The sequence below is a fragment of the Chlorocebus sabaeus genome, chromosome 27 (genome assembly GCF_047675955.1).
Source record: "Chlorocebus sabaeus isolate Y175 chromosome 27, mChlSab1.0.hap1, whole genome shotgun sequence".
Classification (NCBI taxonomy): domain Eukaryota; kingdom Metazoa; phylum Chordata; class Mammalia; order Primates; family Cercopithecidae; genus Chlorocebus; species Chlorocebus sabaeus.
In genome coordinates, this window is record NC_132930.1 from 11067327 (window position 1) to 11086899 (window position 19573).

The window sequence follows — 19573 nt, forward strand, 5'->3', positions numbered from 1 at the left end:
AAGAAAAGCTGAGAGAGACTGAAGGCAGAAAAATAAGTGTACATAAGCAAACTTTTATTCTATTTTATTTTTTAAAGACAGGGTCTCGACTCTGTAAAGTGCAGTGGCAAAGTCAAGGTTCACTGCAGCCTCGATCTCCCAGGCTTAAGGGATCCTCCCACCTCAGCATCCAGAGTAGTTAGGACTACTGATGTGCAGCACCCACTCCAGGCTTTTTTTTTTTTTTTGCGATGGAGTCTCACCCTGCCTCCCAGGCTGGAGTGCAGTGGCACGATCTTGGCTCACTGCAACCTCCGCCTCCTGGGTTCAAGTGATTCTCCTGTCTCAGCTTCACAAGTAGCTAAGATTACAGGTGCACGCTGCTGTGCCCTACTAATTTTTTGTATTTTAGTAGAGATGGGGTTTCACTGTGTTGCCCAGGCTGGTCTCGAATTCCTGAACTCAGGCAATCCACCTGCCTTGGCCTCCCAAAGTGCTAGGATTACAGGCGTGAGCCACCGTGTCTGGCCTCATTTTTTAAATATTCTGTAGAAACAGGGTCTCACTATGTTGCCCAGATCAGTCTTAAACTCCTGGGCTCAAGCAATCTTCCTGCCTCAGCTGTCCAAAATGCTGAGATTACAGGCTTAAGCCACTGCAAGTAGCCAGGAAACGTTTAATACAAATATTCCATCTGGGCTGGGCACAGTGGCTCATGCCTGTAATCCCAGCACTCTGGGCGGCTAAGGCGCATGAATCACTTGAGCCTAGGAGTTCGAGACCAGCCTGGGCAATATGGCAACACCCTGTCTCCACAAAAAGTAAAAAAAATCAGCCAGGCATGGTGACAAATGCCTGTAATGCCAGCTACTTGGGAGGCTGTGGTGGGAGGATCACTTAAGCCCAGTAGGTTAAGGCTGCGGCGTGAGCTGTGATCACACCACAGCACCCCAGCCTGGGTGACAGATTAACTGATAGATAGATAGATAGATAGATAGATAGATAGATAGATAGACAGACAGATAGATGAATACCATATTTCAAATAAATAGTCCATCCTGAAATATAAAAACCTGACCTACGGTATTAACAAAAGGAATAAAAAAGAGAAAACAAACATTCCAAAGACAAGTGGAGGATGAAAGGTAAATCAGTGACAATATTTTATAAAGGACAGTAACAGAGGTTGAAGGAAAATCAGAAAAGAGCAGTATCAGAGCAACCAAAGGAGGAGAGTTCTAAGATGGAAAAGGAAATGCTGAAGGAACATGTACAAAATAGACGATCATGAGAACTTACTCTGTATTCGATAATTGGGAAGGTACTGCCTGAACAGTTTCAATATGACATGGTAGAGAGAGAAACCTGAGTACAGAAGTTAAGAAAATGAATTAATTTTAAGAACCAAATATAGAAGAATATCTTTAAAAAATAAAATAAAATAAAATAATGGGTCCTCCGGCACAGCGCCTCCAGAACAGGAGGTCAGGTCAACCAGCGACCTGGGTCCGAGAATGCCTTTATTAATATCAAAGTAGGAAGACTTCTTAAAATGCAAAAAATGCACCATGTAGGAAAAGATAAAATCTGACTTCCTTAAAATTAAACTTCTGTAAGACAAAAAGGAGAACAATAAGTAAAATACGCCAGAAAAAATTTGACTACTTTAAAATTAAACTGGGCCAGGCACGGTGGGTGACACCTGTAATCCCAGCACTTTGGAAGGCTGAGGGAGGTGGATCACTTGAGATCAGGAGTTGGAGACCAGCCTGGCCAACATGGTGAAAAACCCCATCTCTACTAAAAATACAAAAAGGTAGAAAGGCATGGTGGCCCACACCTATAATCTCAGCACTTTGGGAGGCTGAGTTGGGATGATCCCTTGAGCCCAAGAGTTCAAGATCAGCCTGGGTAACATAGGGAGATTCCCATCTCTACAAAATTTTTTTAAAAACTTAGCCAAGAGTGGTGGCTCACGCCTGTAGTCCCAGCTACTCAGGAGGCTGGGCTATCACTTAAGCCCAGGAGTTCCGGGCTGCAGAGAGCCATTATCGCACCATTGCTCTCCATCCTGGGTAACAGTGTGAGACCTGTCTCTTAAAAATTAAACTTCTGGGCCAAGTGCGGTGCCTCACACCTGTAATCCCAGCACTTAGGGAGGCTGAGGTGGGCACATCACGAGGTCAGGAGATCGAGACCATCCTGGCCAACATGGTGAAACCTCGTCTCTACTAAAAATACAAAAAAAAAAAAAAAATTAGCTGGGCGTAGTGGCATGTGCCTGTAATCCCAGCTACTCAGGAGGTTGAGGCAGGAGAATCACTTGAACCAGGGAGTCGGAGGTTGCAGTGAGCCGAGATCGTGCCACTGCATTCCAGCCTGGCAACAGAGCGAGACTCTGTCTCAAAAAAATAAATAAATAAAAATAAAAAATAAACTTCTAAAAGACAAGGAAGACAGTTAAATGAAATAAACTAGTCACAAAAGGACAAATAATGTGCTCAGAGGGTAATTCTGCATAAGCCAACTCAAAAAGCTGTACAAAAAACAAGCAGCAGTGTCCCAGGAGCCCTATTCTGACAGCCGTGCATGACATAACCCTTGAGGGCTTGGTCTACCCAAGTGAAATTGTGGGCGAGAGAAACTGGATGGCAGGCAGCTCATAAAGATTCACTTAGACAAAGCACAGCAGAACAATGTTGAAAACAAGGCTAAAACTTTTTCTGGTGTTTGTAAGAAGCACAGGGGTTTGATGGCTGCAATGGCTCATGCATATAATTCCACAACTTTGGGAAGCAGAAGCGGGAACATCACTTGAGTTTGACATCAGCCTGGGCTGAGACCTCATCTCTACAAAAAATACAAAGATTAGTCAGCCATGGTGGCGTACCTGTAGTCTCAGCTACTTGGAAAGATGAGGTGGGAAGATCACTTGAGCCCAGGAGGTTGAGGTTGCAGCAGTGAGCCATGATTGCACCACTGCACTCTAGTCTGAACAATAATAGAGCAAGACTCTCTCTCTCAAAAAAAAGAGAAGCTGCTCATGGGGAAGAATGTTATTTTTAACTTCCAGAGTCACGGTTTTAAACAAAAATGAAGAAAGTATACTCAGAGTTGTTTTTTTTTTTTTAAGGGACAAATAATGAATGATAGAGCAGTCACACAGATTGAGATACAAAGTAGAATGGTGACTGCCAGAAGTTGGGTGGTAGGGAATAGGGAGTTAGTAATACTGGGTACAGAGTTGCAGTTTTGCAAGATGAAAAGTTCTGGAGGTGGATGGTGGTGATAGGTACACAATGTCCTTAATGCCACTGAACATTTAAAATGGTTAAGGTGATAAATTTTATGTTGTATGTATTTTACTACATTTTTTTAAAAAAGCATTAAAAAGATAAGCCAAAATTAAAACTCAAGCCACATAATGTAAGATAGACAATATCATATAAATAACATAAAGAATTCCTACAAATCTGGCCGGGCACAGCGGCTCACACCTGTAATCCCAGCAGTCTGGGAAGCCGACATGGGCGGACTGCCTGAGGTCAGAAAGAGACCAGCCGGACTAACAAAGCGAAACCCTGACTCCAGAGCAAGACTCTAGCCTTACTCCAGAGCAAGAACTATCTCAAAAAAAAAAAAAAAAAAAAAATTTCCTACAGATCAAGGAGAAAACTACAAACCACCTATTTTTTTTTTTTTTTGAGATGAAATTTCACTCTTGTTGCCCAAGCCAAAACACTCAATTTTTAAAACAGCAGTTAAAGAATATAAACACGGCCAGGCATGGTGGCTCACGTCTGTAATCCCAGCACTTTGGGAAGCTGAGGCAGGCGGATCACCTGAGGTCAGGAGTTCGAGACCAGTGTGACCAGTATGGCAAAACCCATCTCTACTAAAAAGACAAAATTACCCAGGCTTTGCGGGGCATGCCTGTAATTCCAGCTACTTGGCAGGCTGAGGCAGGGCAATTGCTTGAACCCAGGAGGCAGAGGTTGCAGAGAGCCAAGATTGCATGCCACTGCACTCCAGTCTGGGCGACAGAGCGAGACTCCGTCTCATCTTAAAAAAAAACAAAAAAGGCCGGGCGCGGTGGCTCAAGCCTGTAATCCCAGCACTTTGGGAGGCCGAGACGGGCGGATCACGAGGTCAGGAGATCGAGACCATCCTGGCGAACACGGTGAAACCCCGTCTCTACTAAAAATACAAAAAAAAAAAAAAACTAGCCGGGCGAGGTGGTGGGCGCCTGTAGTCCCAGCTACTTGGGAGGCTGAGGCAGGAGAATGGCGTAAACCCGGGAGGCGGAGCTTGCAGTGAGCTGAGATCCGGCCACTGCACTCCAGCCTGGGAGACAGAGCGAGACTCCGTCTCAAAAAAACAAAAAAAAAACAAAAAAAAACAAAAAACAAAAAAACCCAAAAAAAACCTAAACACTAAATTTACAAAAGTCTAATGGCCAATAAACACCAAATATGCTTAATATCTCTACTGACTAGGGAAGTAAAAATTAGAATAAACCACCATTTCACATTCATCATAGTGACAAAAACCTAAGTCTTAAAAATGTAGGCCAGGCGCAGTGGCTCACGCCTGTAATCCCAGCACTTTGGGGAGGCTGAGGCGGGCAGATCTCAAGGTCAGGAAAGTGAGACCATCCTGGCTAACACGGAGAAACCCCGTCTTTAAAAAACAAACACAAGGCCAGGCGCGGTGGCTCAAGCCTGTAATCCCAGCACTTTGGGAGGCCGAGATGGGCGGATCACGAGGTCAGGAGATCGAGACCATCTGGCTAACATGGTGAAACCCCGTCTCTACTAAAAAACACAAAATACCAGCCGGGCGAGGTGGCGGGAGCCTGTAGTCCCAGCTACTTGGGAGGCTGAGGCTGGAGAATGACGTGAACCCAGGAGGCGGAGCTTGCAGTGAGCTGAGATCCGGCCACTGCACTCCAGCCCGGGTGACAGAGCGAGACTCCGTCTCAAAAAAAAAAAAAAAAACACAAAAAAAACCATACAAAAAAATTGGCCGGGCATGGTGGCGGGTGCCTGTGGTCCCAGCTACTTGGTAGGCTAAGGCAGGAGAATGGCGTGAACCCGGGAGGCGGAGCTTGCAGTGAGCTGAGATCGCAACACTGCACTCGAGCCTGGGCGATGGAGCCAGACTCAGTATAAAAAAAAAAAAAATGTAGTCGGCACTATTGCACTCCAGCCTGGGCAAGAGTGAGACTCCATCTCCACAAAAACAGGGGGGTTCTAGTAACTACTTTTTTTTCCCCCTTTTTTCCGGAGATAGTCTTACAAAAAATGATGACTTTTTTTTTTTTTTTTGAGACAGAGTCTCCCTCTGTTGCCCAGGATGGAGTGTAATGGCACCATCTCAGCTCAGTGCAACCTCTGCCTCCCCAGTTCAAGCAATTCTCCCACCTCAGCCTCCCAAGTAGCTGGGATTACAGGCATGCAACACCACGCCTGGCTAATTTTTTGTATTTTTAGTAGAGACAGGGTTTCTCTGTGGTGGTCAGGCTGGTCTGGAACTCCTGACCTCAGGTGATCCGCCTGCTTCTCCCTCCCAAAGTGCTGGGATTACAGGAGTAAGCCACTGCACCCGGCCAGAACTCTTTTAGTGGGAATGTAAATTGATTCAATCATCTGGAGAACAATGAAGCAAAATCCAGTCACGCAGAAGCTGAAAATATGCTCAGATCTTGCAAATCTACTTCCGAGAAAAACTCTTATATGTCCTCCCAAAAATTGTAAAAATGTACAGTACATCCTTTTATCTAAAAGTTGGAATTAAATGCCATCAATAGAAAAATAAACTTAAAAAACTGACATGGAATACAATATAAAGAACTAGCACAACATGCACTATCACAGATCTTTAAAAAATAATGCTAAGAGAAAAAGTTTCCAAGAGATGTACATTACAATCACCTATAAAAACTGTTTTTTTAAAACAAACTTTTAAAAAAAGCAAAAAGTATTTCATTTTTTAAATTCAGGAGATACTATCTTTAACAGTAAAAACAAAAATATGAAGGGGGAGAATATACACTAGCTTCACATAGCAGATACTCCTAGAAAGAAAAAATGGAGTAAGAAAAAAGTTATCCAGTGAGCTCTACCTCTATATTTTACTGTATTTGGGTAGAGGCAGTTTAGCCCACACTATGAGAAGATTACAATCTGTTAAATATGGACCACAGATATAAAGATGTTCATGTATTACTTTCAAAACTTCTAAGTATAAAGTATTTCATAGTTTCAAAAAAATCTTCAAAAATGTAGGCAGCAAGCAGCAGATATGAGTGTAACTCTTTCCACCAAAACCACCAATATTTTGGAGGCAGAGACCTGGTTTCAAACCTCTGTCCCACCAGCAAGTCACTGATACTGAGGAAGCTACTTAATTTCTTCCCAGTTGCAACTGTTGGATCTGTGAAACAAGAATACTACCAATCTCATACAGCTGCCATATATAAAAAATGTGAGACAGCCAGGGTGCAGCAGCTCATGCCTGTAATCCCAGGACTTTGGGAGGCCGAGGCAGGAGGACTGCTTGAGTCCAGGAGTCTGACACCGGCTTGGGCAATATAGTGAGACCCTCAACTCCACAAAATATTTTTAAAAAGAAAATTTAGCCAAGTGTGGTGGCTACTAGGAAGGCTGAGGCAGGAGGATCACTTGAGTCTAGGAGTTCAAGGTTACAGAGAGCTGTAAGGTCTTGCTTTGCTGCCACTGCACTCCAACTTGGGCAACAGAGCAAGACCTTGTGTCTTAAAATCAATCAATCAATCAATCAGACAGCAGGCATTCAACTGTAGACAATTATTCTAAATTTGGAGTAAAAGCAAAGAACTAAAGGGAAGAGAAAGGAAAAAAGGGTTTTGCAGTGGTGTTAACAATTAATTGATCATAACCAGTTACAGACTTTTTTCCTTTTCCATTTCCACTGCTTCATTGGACTAGCCTTAAAAAAATAAAAAATTTTTTAAAAAGCATTTTCAATGAAATAAAGTTCTCCCACCTTTTCAGATTTACATAAGAGAATAACATGGATGTCAGATGAATGAGACCACTTATTTTCTGGCTCCCAAAGCCCACTGAAGAAGAGATTTGCAAAGGGATCCAAGATTATATACCATAGGATTAGAATCTAGATTCTTTGCTCTAGTTTCAGGAAACCAGAGCCATGTCAAGAAATCCAAAATAATCCCATTATCTCTATATCATTTGAGTGTTTCCCAAATAAACTTTTTCATTCAGGAAGGTAACATTTTAACACAAACTTTTCTCCAATTTATAACCGTCTCCTAAAGAAAGATTAAATAAATCACATCTGGAGAACAGAGCCCACATATATTCCTCTGTATTAGTATATCCCCTCTTATCCACAGGGGACACACTCCAAGATCCCTATTGGATGCTTGAAACCATGGATAGTACTGACCCTATACGTTTTTTCCTATATGTACATACCTATGATAAGGTTTAATTTATAAATTAAACACAGTAAGAGATTAACAATAATAAAATAGAGTAATTATAACAATATACTGTAATAAAAATTATGTGAATATGCTCTCTCAAATACCTTATTGTACTATACTCACTTATTTTTGGACGATGGTTGACAGCGGGTAACTGAAACTGCAGAAAATGAAACTGCAGATAAGGGTAGACTACTTGGCTACCAGCCCCATGGATTATTTGCACACAGGTGACAAAGAAACACTATTAGAAGTACCACAGCCCTCATATTGAGCTTTTCTTGAGGCATATTTACATCCAGTAATTACTAAACCATTGAACAATACCTTTATAATTCAAGAATAAGCACAACAGAATATGAAAACATAGCTACTTCTGACATCTCACAGCTATCTGTTTAATTATGTCCCAAGGTTGTTCTAAGCACTGTAAAGACTCTCTTAATCTTCCCACATTTTTACAGATAAAGATAATCGAGATACAGAGCCAGTACCTTCAGGTTTTAAGAAGAAAAGCCAGGACTCAAAGCAAATCTAATTCTAAAGCCCATGCTCTTAATTACTAAGCTAACTTCACTAAATTATGCTTCAGGAGTTAAAAATCTCTACCTCCTTGGCAAGTTTAAGTTCTCATACTAAGAGGGGGAAAAGAAAAGACACATTTAAATAATACTGCATTGTTATCTCCTTCTGTAAAGTTGTATTAGCAGTCAGCTTTTACACTATCGTTTATGAAAAGGATATTCCCACAAACCAACTACTTATTATGACTAAACTAGTATGCAAAAAGCCTGGGTTCAACCATTAACCAGCTGTTTCTGAGGAACAATCAACCTCCTTGGGCCTCAGTTTCCTGATTTTATAGATGAGGAGTTTGGCCTAGATCTATTTCAGCTCTGAAATTCAATACATTTTAGTACATTTTCTAAGACACTATATTTTTCTTAACAGATTTTGAACAGCATCTTTTGAAAACTTTCCAACTTAAAATACGTAACATATACTCACATCTGTTCTTTTACTCAAACATACTCAAAACTAATCTGTTATTAGAAGTCAGGAAAGTAACTAGAAAGGAAGGAGGATTCCTATGGTACTGGGAAGGGTCTGTTTCTTGATTATGTGCCAGTCACACTTTATTATGTACACGTTTTACTTTAATATGAAAAAGGGTGGTTTTCCTCCCCAAAAGGTAACTATGAAGAAAGTTAAGAACATGATCTAACTCTACAACTATGTTTGAGTATATAAGAGCTGTGCAACCTTTCTGTTCTAAATATGTAAATGTGTTTCTTGAATAATTGTATCAATAATCTCTTTGTTCCATAGTTCCAATTCATGTGCCTAGAGAAAAGTTTATTTACTTAAGAATTTCAGCCAGGCGTGGTGGCTCACACCTGCAATCCCAACACTTTGGGAGGCCGATGCTGGCAGATCAACTGAGTTCGGGAGTTCAAAAACAGCCTGATCGACCACCATGGAGAAACTCGGTCTCTACTAAAAATACAAAATTAGCTGAGCTTGGTGGTGCATGCCTGTAATCCCAGCTACTCGGGAGGCTGAGGCAGGAGAATCGCTTGAACCCAGGAGGCAGAGGTTGCAACGAGCCGAGATTGCGCCATTGCACTCCAGCCTGGGCAACAAGAGCAAAACTCTGTCTCAGGGGGGGAAAAAAAAAAAAAAGAATTGCAATATTACCACAATTCCTTTGGGACTGTCTCCTGAAATTTGAAGTCAGTCTTAACTTTCCTCCAGAACTCAGCTCAAGAAGGCTGGGTGAGGTGGCTCATGCCTATAATCCCAGAACTTTGGGAAGCTGAGGCAGAAGGACTGTGTGAGGCCAGGAGTTCAAGACCAGCCTGGGCAACATAGTGAGACCCCATCTCTACAAAAAGTAAAAACTAGCTGGGTGTGGCGGCACGTACCTGTAGACCCAGCTACTTGGGAGGCTGAGGTGAAAGGCTTGCTAGAATCCAGGAGGTCAAGGCTGCAGTGAGCTATGACTGTGCCCCTGGGCGACTGAGGGAGACCCCGTCTCAACAACAACAACAAAAACAACAAAAAGCACCTAGCTCAAGAATTCCCCTCATACAGTCATACAGGCCGGGCACGATGGCTCACGCCTGTAATCCCAGCACTTTGAGAAGCCAAGGCAGGCGGATCACCTGAGGTCAGGAGTTCGAGACCAGCCTGGCTAGAAACCCCATCTCTACTAAAAATAGGAAAATTAGCTGGGTGTGGTGGCACATGCCTATAATCCCAGCTACTGGGTCAAGCAGTATAACTACCTGACCTGGGAAGCAGAAGCTGCAGTGAGCCAAAATCACACCACCGCACTCCAGCCTGGGTGAGAGAGTGAGATTCCATCTCAAACAAAACAAAACAAAAACACTCCAGGTCGGGTGGCTCATGCATGTAAGCCCAGCACTTTGGGAGGCCAAGACAGCCAGATCACTTGAGGTCTGGAGTGTGAGACCAGCCTGGCCAACATGGTGAAATCCAGTCTCTACTAAAAATACAAAAAATTAGCCGGGTATGGTGGCGCATGCCTGTGATTCCAGCCATTCCGGAGGCTGAGGCCTGAGAATCACTTGAAGCCAGGAGGTGGAGGTTGCAGTGAGCCAAGATCAAGCCACTGTACTCCAGGCTGGGCGACAGAGACTCTGACTCAAAACAAAACAAAAACAAAAAAGAACCTCCCTCATTCAAATACCCTCAGAATCCCATAGCATTTACTCTTTGCCCCTCCCATTTTTATCTATCCTTTGTCTGTCCTGTATCTCCAACCAGTAAGCCTTTTGGGGCTGTGGTCAATATGTTCAGTGACTGTCAATAATGTATTCACTGGGAAATAAGAGTACATAGTCTTGGCTGGGCATGGTGGCTCACACTTGTAATCTCATCACTTTGGGAGAGCGAGGCAGGTGGATCACTTGAGGTCAGGAGTTTGAGACCAGCCTGGCCAACATCATAAAACCCTGTCTCTACTAACAATATAAAAAATTAGTTGGGCATGGTGGGATGCGCCTGTAGTCCCAGCTACTTGGGAGGCTGAGGCAGGAGAACCGCTTGACCTGGGAGGCGGAGGCTGCAGAGAGCTTGGATCATGCCACTGGACTCCAGCCAGGGTGACAGAGCAAGATTCCATCTGAAAAAAAAAAAAAAAAAAAAAGTCCAGGCATGCCAGGCATGGTGGCTCACCATGTAAGCCCAGCACTTTGGGAGGCCAAGGCAGGCAGATCATCTGAGGTCAGGAGTTTGAGACCAGCCTGGCCAATATAGTGAAACCCTGCCTCTATTAAAACTACAAAAATTAGCAAGGCGTAGTGGCTGGGCGCGGTGGCTCACACCTGTAATCCCAGCACTTTGGGAGGCCAAGGCAGGCTGATCACGAGGTCAGGAGATCGAGACCATCCTGGCCAACATGGTGAAACCCCATCTCTACTAAAAAAATACAACAAATTAGCCGGGCCTGGTGGCGGGTGCCTGTAGTCCCAGCTACTCGGGAGGCTGAGGCAGGAGAATGGCGTGAACCCGGAAGGCGGAGCCTGCAGTGAGCTGAGATTGTGCGCCACTGCACTCCAGCCTGAGCAACAGAGCGAGACTCTGTCTCAAAAAAAAAAAAAAAAAAAAAAAAAAATTAGCTGGGCAGGGTGGCACATGCCTGTAATCCCGGGATTCCAGCCATCCCGGAGGCTGAGGCATTGGTTGAACCTGGGAGGCGAAGGTTGCAGTGAGCAAGATCAAGCCACTGCACTCCAGGCTGGGTGACAGAGCCGAGACTCCTTCTCAAAAACAAAACAAAACAACAACAAAAAGGAATCTCTCTCATACAGATATCCTTAGAATCCCATAGCATTTACTCTTTGCCCCTACCATTTTTATCTATCCTTTGTCTGCCCTGTATCTCCAACCAGTTAAGCCTTTTGGGGCTATAGTCAATATTTTCAAAAACTGTCAATAATGTATTCACTGGGAAATAAGAGTATATAGTCTTGGCTGGGCAGTGGTGGCTCATGCCTGTAATCCCAGCACTTTGGGAGACCGAAGCAGTTGGATCACTTGAGGTCAGGGGTTCAAGACCAGCCTGGCCAACATGGTAAAACCCTGTCTCTACTAACCATACAAAACATTAGCTGGGCGTGGTGCACCTGTAATACTAGCTACTCAGGAGGCTGAGGCAGGAGGGTTACTTCAACCCGGGAGGCAGAGACCATGGCGAGCTGAGATTGTGCCACCATACTCCAGCCTGGACGACAGAGCGAGACTCTGTCTCAAAAAAAAAAAAAAAAAAAAAAAGGCCAGGTGCAGTGGCTCACGCCTGTAACTCCAACATTTTGGGAGGCCAAGGTGGCAAGATCACAAGGTCAGGAGTTCGAGACCAGCCTGGCCAATATAGTGAAACCCGTCTCTACTAAAAATACAAAAAATACAAAAAAAAAAAAAAAACCCTCAGGCATGGTGGCACACACCTGTAATCCCAGCTACTCAGGAGGCTGAGACAGGAGAACTGCTTGAACCCGGGAGGCAGAGGTTGCAGTGAGCCAAGATCGCGCCATTGTACTCCAGCATGGGCGACAGATGGAGACTCCGTCTCAAAAAAAAAAAAAAAAAGTGTATAGTTTTTAAGAAGGGATGACAGGCCAAGCATGGTGGCTCACGTCTGCAATCCCGGCATTTTAGGTGGCCAAGGCGGGAGGATCACTTGAGCCCAGGAGTTCGAGACCGGCCTGGGCAACATGGTGAAACCTCGACTCTACAAAAAATTACAAAAATTAGCTGGGCATGGTGGCAGATGCCTTTAGTCCCTGCTACTTGGAAGGCTGAGGTAGGAGGATCACCTAAGCCTGCGGAGTTAGAGGCTGCAGTGAGCTGTGATCACGCCACTGCATTCTAGCTTTGGTGACAGTGAGACTCTGTCTCAAAACAAACAAACAAAAAACACAAATAAAAAGGGAAGAAGCTAGGGGAGCCCAGATGTGTCTAAACCTACGCCCAATGGACAGAGCTCAAAGTCTTTGTAACAGTGTAAACAAGGAATTCACCCCAAACATATTACCTGCACAGACTTTGATTTTTTAAAAATCCAATCTATAGACTTTCCTTGCTCAACCCATTTCAGAACCCATAAAAAATACTATTTAAATATTACATAAAACTGTAACTTTCATAACTTTCAAAAACACTTTTGAAAAATAAAATGAAAATAAAAACTTTAAAAACCACTTTTCTACTCTTTATTTGGAGACAGTATGTTGCTCTGTCACCCAGGCTGGAGTACAGTGGCACAATCACTGCTCACTGCAGCATTGACCTCCCAGACTTAAAACGATTCTCCTGCCTCAGTCTCCCAAAGTGCTGCCATTACAGATGTGAGCCACCAAGCCTGCCTCTAGTCTTAAACAACTGTTCAAATTCTTGTTACATTCATTTTTGGTAGAGAATTTTATGTTTTTATTAAAATCAAAAGAGAGAAATTTTAACAGAAAAACATCAAAAAGGGGGAACAAACTTAAAAGTTTTAAAAATAAAACATTCAAAGCCAGTATATATTTTTTGTGTCTTTACTGTCCGGGTCCATTTATTCTTTAGATAAATTATCTTGCCGGGCGCGGTGGCTCAAGCCTGTAATCCCAGCACTGTGGGAGGCCGAGACGGGCGGATCACGAGGTCAGGAGATCGAGACCATCCTGGCTAACACAGTGAAACCCCGTCTCTACTAAAAAATACAAAAAACTAGCCGGGCGAGGTGGCGGCACCTGTAGTCCCAGCTACTCGGGAGGCTGAGGCAGGAGAATGGCGGGAACCCGGGAGGCGGAGCTTGCAGTGAGCTGAGATCCGGCCACTGCATTCCAGCCTGGGCGACAGAGCAAGACTCCGTCTCAAAAAAAAAAAAAAAAAAAAAAAATTATCTTACACATCTGATACAGTTAGTTAAGTCTCAAAGTATTCTTTTTTTTTTTTGGAGACAGAGCCTTGCTCTGTTGCCAGGTTGGAGTGCAGTGGTGCCATCTCAGTTCACTGCAACCTCCATCTCCCCGGTTCAAGCAATTCCCCTGCCTCAGCCTCCTGAGTAGCTGGGACTACAGGCCCATGCCACCACGCCCAGCTAATTTTTGTATTTTCAGTAGAGACGGGGTTTCATCATGTCGGCCAGGATGGTCTCGCTCTCCTGACCTCATGATCCACCTGCCTCGGCCTCCCAAAGTGCTGGGATTATAGGCGTGAGCCACTGCGCCTGGCTGTGTTCTTCTTATATAATTAACAAATAGCCAGGAATTATTTTCTTTTTTCATTTTTGAGACAGGGTCTCGCTGCTGCCCAGGCTAGAGTGCAGTCACATGATCACAATTCACTGCAGCTTTGACCTCATGGGCTCAAGCATCCTCCAGCCTCAGCCTCCCAAGTAGCTGCCACTATGGGCACATACCACCAGGCCTGGCTGATTTTTAAAAAATGTTAGTAGTAACAAAAGTCTCACTATGTTGCCCAGGCTGGTCTTGAACTCCTGGCCTCAATCCAGCCTCAGCCTCCTAAAATGTTGGATTACGGGCATAAGCCACCCCACCTGGCCCATAAATACTCTATTAAAGAGTTTTGTCAGACCAGTCTGGCCAACATGGTGAAACCCCGTCTCTACTAAAAATAAAAAAATTAACAGGGCATGGTGGTGGGCGCCTGTAATCCAAGCTACTCGGGAGACTGAGGCAGGAGAATGGCTTGCGCCCAGGAGGTGGAGGTTGCAGTGAGTTGAGATCGTGCCACTACGCTCCAGCTTAGGTGACTGAGCAAGACTCTGTATCAAAAAAAAGTTTTGTCTACATAGTTCTCAACATATGGCAGTCTGGGGACATTTTTAGTTGATGCATCCAGCAAGAAGAGATAGTGGGGACATGGGCTGGGGGTTTGCGGTGCTACCTGCATATACTGGTAGAGGTCAGGGATGTTGCTAAACATCCCACAATGCACAGGAGAGCCACTCAACAAATAACTAACTGCCCAAAATATCAATAGTGACAAGGTTAAAAAACCCATGATCTACAGAAATCAAAAGGCTTACTTTTAGAGATTTACAACTACTTTTATTATAGAATAATCTAGATCAAGCTAGATCACATACACTAAAATTTTAAAGGAAAATAGATATAAAAATCTATTTAAATGATGAAGGAAAACTTAATGTACTATAGTAATTTTCATGAAACCAATTTGTTTGTGCCATAGATTTAAACATGCCCTATGAGACTAGAAAATGTTGGCCAGGCGCAGTGGCTCACTCCTGTAATCCCAGCACTCTGGGAGGTCGAGGCAGGCAGATCACCTGAGGTCAGGAGTTCAAGACCAGCCTGACCAACATGGAGAAACCTCGCTTCTACTAAAAATACAAAAGTAGCCAGGCATGGGGGCACACGCCTGTAATTCCAGCTACTCAGGAGGCTAAGGCAGGAGAATTGCTTGAACCTGGGAGGTGGAGGTTGCAGTGAGCTGAGATCGCGCCATTGCACTACAGCCTAGGCAACAAAAGCAAAACTGTCTCCAAAAAAAAAAAAAAAAAAAAAAAAAAGGAAAGAAAAAGAAAAAAAAAAAAGAAAATGTTACCAAAGTGTAATTACAACATGAAAAACCAAAAGGTGCCATACAGCATAAGAGCAACAAGAGTAAGTGAACTGATTTAAGGGTGTTTTATTTCATCAAGTTTCAGATTTTAAAATATTCTGTATGTTGAAATTCAAGTAAATCTGGCTGGGCATGGTGGCTCACGCCTGTAATCCTAGCACTTTGGGAGGCTAAGACAGGCGGATCACTTGAAGTTGGGAGTTCGAGACCAGCCCGGCTAACATGGTGAAATGTCGTCTCTACTAAAAATACAAAAATTAGCTGGGCGTGGTGGCGGGCACCTGTAAACCCAGCTACTCAGGAGGCTAAGGCAGGAGAATCTCTAGAACCTGGGAGGCAGAGGTTGTAGTAAGCTGTGATGACACCACTGCACTCCAGCCTGGGCGAGATAGCAAGATTCCTTCTCAAAAGAAAAAAAAAAAAAAGAAAGAAATTCAAGTAAATCTTAAAGCTAATTATAGGTAACACTTATTTCAATGAGTTTAAACTAGCAAATTAAACTGTGTTTAAATCTTTTAACCAGTAATACAAACCAGGCTCGATTTTTTAAGTTAATTAAAAGCATGCCTATCCTTGGCAAGTCATGACAGCGTGGTACAATATGAACACAAGCAGACCTAGATCCAAATCCCAGGCTCTGTGTTTGCAAACAAATAATTTAACTTTTCTAAATCCCTATTTTCTCATCTAGGAAATAGAAAATCTAAAGAACTATTCTTAAGAATTAGCAATAACGTATAAAAAACAACACTAAGAACAACTAGCCATTCTACAAATGACAACTAGTTATTAACAGCAGCAATAACTAATAGTAAATAATACAACCTATGAATAAAACATTGATTATGGGTTTATATCCTCACAATAAACAATTTACTAATGTAATCCTACTGATAAATTATAAAATGTAATCCTCATAAATTATAAAACGTACTTTACATCAATATTCCATGCCTAACAACTTTGGAATATTATTTAAAACTGCTTAAAATTCACACTCGTATTTAAAAACAAACATCTAAAACAAAGAAAATAAATATTAATAAATAAAAAGAAACATCTGACAAATTTCCAAACACTGTCTTAAGGGAAAGAGGCCAACTGGTGCCTTTGAGTAAATCACATTCGTATGACACAAAATTCAAAAAATATCTATACCCCATGCCCCAGAGACCCAATTCTTCTACACAGAAAGCAATCAATTTTACCAATTTCTTGTGAAACCTTTTGCCTATAAAGACAAATACACATATTCCCCTCTTTTTAACACAAATGGTGGCTTCTTCCACACTATTCTGCATCTTGCTTTTCACATTTATCTTGTTGGCTGTATTTTAATTAACATACTCTAAGAATGGTCACTTATAATCTCTCATAACCAGAATCCAGTAAGCGTCAGCTATCTTTACAAAGGCACTTATAAGGCCACCCCAAAAAGTCCTTAAATCAACCAGTGTTCTTAGTAAACCCAAGCATACAAGCACATGAAATAAATTTTGGTAAAGTGCAGATTTACCAAAAAAGTGACATGATGAAATATTTATTTGATCAGCCATTCAAAAGACTGGATTTACACCCTTAAAAAGGAAACACATGGACTATACTACAAGTCTTCAATGAGGTGAAAATAATAATCCACTTACAGAACTGGGGCTACTAAAATATCAAAAAATACTGGCGAAAATAAGCTATTTATTGGTTATATTTATTGCAAGATTAAATGATGTAACTCTTTCCTAAATGTTCTTTGCAACTGATTTTCCCAAAAGAAGTTTTCTTCCATATTTATACAGGTACTGTTCTAAACAAAACAAAACAAACAAAAAACCTGTCTGCATTTCCTGTTTTCTTCTTCTGAAACACTTTTGATGCTTATCTGAAGTAAGGCTTCATCATCCCTTACGTATAAAGAGTAGTGTTTTTTTGTTTGTTTGTTTGAACAATATGCATTACTAGAGAGCAATACAAGTATTTCTGGTAATCTTCAACTTAAGTACTAAGAATCTCACAGTGAAAAGTCAGCTCATAAAAAGCAAAGAGACCATATTAATTACCAAGGCAGTAACTTACCACTTGTAACAGAAAATAAAGCACTAAAAGTCTATTAAGTTTCAGGCTTGTACAACCTTATTAAACAAGAAATGTTTTAGGTTGTTGGCAACAATATTAGCTGCTATCTTTCATTAGGAGTATGTATGTCAGCTAACCTGGAATACATTTTCATATTAAATAAGTTAAAATTGCTGTTTCACTGTATCAGTACAGACACTTATTGACTCTATTTCTGCGCTGTCCCACAAAATACAAAGTCATCCTTCCATTCAGAGTTTTGGCATATGAACACAGAGGTCAGAGTTCATACACATGCTCTGTAAAACCGATCATGACTTACATACTACTACTTTCAATAAGTCTGTTGTCATTTTTGAATTTTAAATAATTTTTCTCCATGTATACTCATCACATATTTAGAATGCTGAATTTCACAAATCATTATGGACACTATCAAAGTACTAACCGTAAAAGAAAAACACAAATAGCAATGATATATTCAATAATGGTATGTGAATCTTGAAAATAATCATTTTCTGTATTACTTTTTGTTTAATTCATGTGGGGAAGACAATCTGGCATTCTTGTTCATCTTGGTACGACAAACTGTGCTAATACTTGCATAATTTTGAGTCAAATTACTAGAGCATTGTGAATATCTTACATAAATAAACGTAGTACTAATGTATATAAATTCTGCAGGACTTAAGAGCCACGGCAGGCAATTTTTTTGAAAATCTGTTAAGTCGTGATAAATCTACTCACTTAATAAGGAGATGAAATAATGTATTAATCTGGTGAAATCTCACATTTTTAATAGGTCTACTTTTCAAAAGTAGGAATCAAGTTACCTATGAGGGACATCATAATGAAGTTTCGTGGCACAACACGAGTCACAGAGGCACTGTCTTAGGACAGTCTCTCTGATCGGTAACTTGTAAACAATATTTTGAAATAAGCTACTCATACATTCCATTATTTTTTTCCTAACTAAAAATATTTACATGTCTTTAATACACCAAACACCTCGCCTTTGCCCACTCAAAAAAGATTGTGATGTCAATAAAAATGAGGCCTACGAATTTGGGGGTTAAGTGGAAGACATAATTATCTCGTTTGGAATAACTTGCTAACTCAAGTGAAAATTCCCTTACCCCCGCCATCAAATAAGACAGTATTCTATTATGTCTCCCTTTGACTCCTAACACCCAACTAAGAAGGACTAACTCTGAATGTCCTTCCTTTCTAATCAATACCTTTGGACTCACCGCTCCTCCCCTACGAAAAGAACAGTGAAGGCCTGACAGGCAATAACCCCAAATACCCTCAAAAGTGTGGGCCTTTGAGCAGCACTGCTCTTCGGATCCAGTTACCACCTTTCCCCTTCCCCCAACCCACTTCCCGGGTTTTCTCAGGCTCGGCCTGCTCCCTCCCCACCCCACAGCCACATTTCCAGCTGTGGCCACCGCCTCGGGTTCTCTCGTGAGCTTCCATCCCTCCGAGGAGCTCCCCCCTGCCCATCAGCTCCCCAAACCGTGTTCCACCCCAGACCACCCGCCCGCGAGACCGTTCATCCTAGCGCTCTGGGAGGGGAGGGGAAGGCGGCGGAAGGAGGAGGGGAACACTGCTGCTTCCTCACAGGCAGAAGGGCGGCCGCAAGGAGGGCCACCCAGGGACTACCAGGGATATCGGGGTCGCAGCTGGGAGGACCCTCCCGCTCCAGGCAGAGATGGGGGATATCCGGGAGTTCATTTCTGACCTCCTCGCTCTTCAGCACCTCCTTGAACTCCCGCTTGATTCGCTGCACCGCGATGTTGGCCATGTCTCCGCCCGCAGCTGATTCGTACCCGCCTCCTCCGCCACCGCTACGACCACCGCCACCGCCGCCACCTCTTCCTCCACGGCCTCCTCCCCCGGCGATTCAGACCCGAGCACACGAACACTGCCACTACCACCCCGGCCGCCGCGCTCGCCTCAGTGTGGAATCACCTCCGCGCCCGGCCACCAAAATGGCGCCGGGTCGGCGCATGCGCACGACGCTGACCCGGCCGGGCAGCGCAGCCGCTCCCGTTGTAGCCCCCATACGCCCGAGCCACGAGCTCGCGTCTCGGCTGGGGCTGCGGCCGCGTGGCTCCGCCCTGCCGGCGTCTGGGGCCGCGAGGGCGCGGCTTCCAAGGTGGCCGGCCGTAGCCGGCCTGCCCGGTCCTACCCGGCGCCTCCGCTCCTGTTTAAACCCGGGTGCTGTGGTCGGGGCTTCCAGCGCTGGCCTCTGAGCGAAGGTTCGGGCGCAGCCGAACGGGTTCCCGAAGCCGCACTCGGCTGGAACGCCGCCCTGACTCAGCTAGACCCGGAACCCAGAGGCTGAACGCCGTGTCTAGCGCAGGAAAACGCTCTCGCGGATCTCGGTCCGGCCCATTTTCAGTTGGTGTAGCCCCA

The 19573-nt window shown here is 43.4% G+C and overlaps 1 protein-coding gene across 2 annotated transcripts in view; it reads right to left on the bottom strand.

The window, feature by feature from the left end:
* UBE2K (ubiquitin conjugating enzyme E2 K) overlaps nt 1–19164 on the bottom strand; it is an 85934-nt gene extending 66770 nt beyond the window's left edge. Inside the window, exon 1 of one of the 2 annotated variants that reach the window (XM_008017600.3) lies at nt 18897–19164. In XM_008017600.3, the coding sequence (XP_008015791.1) occupies nt 18897–18959 (63 nt within the window). In that variant the 5' untranslated portion in view covers nt 18960–19164. The remainder of the gene's footprint in view (nt 1–18896) is intronic. The other variant, XM_038008617.2, reaches the window with a different exon arrangement.
* Nucleotides 19165–19573: the final 409 nt, after the last annotated feature.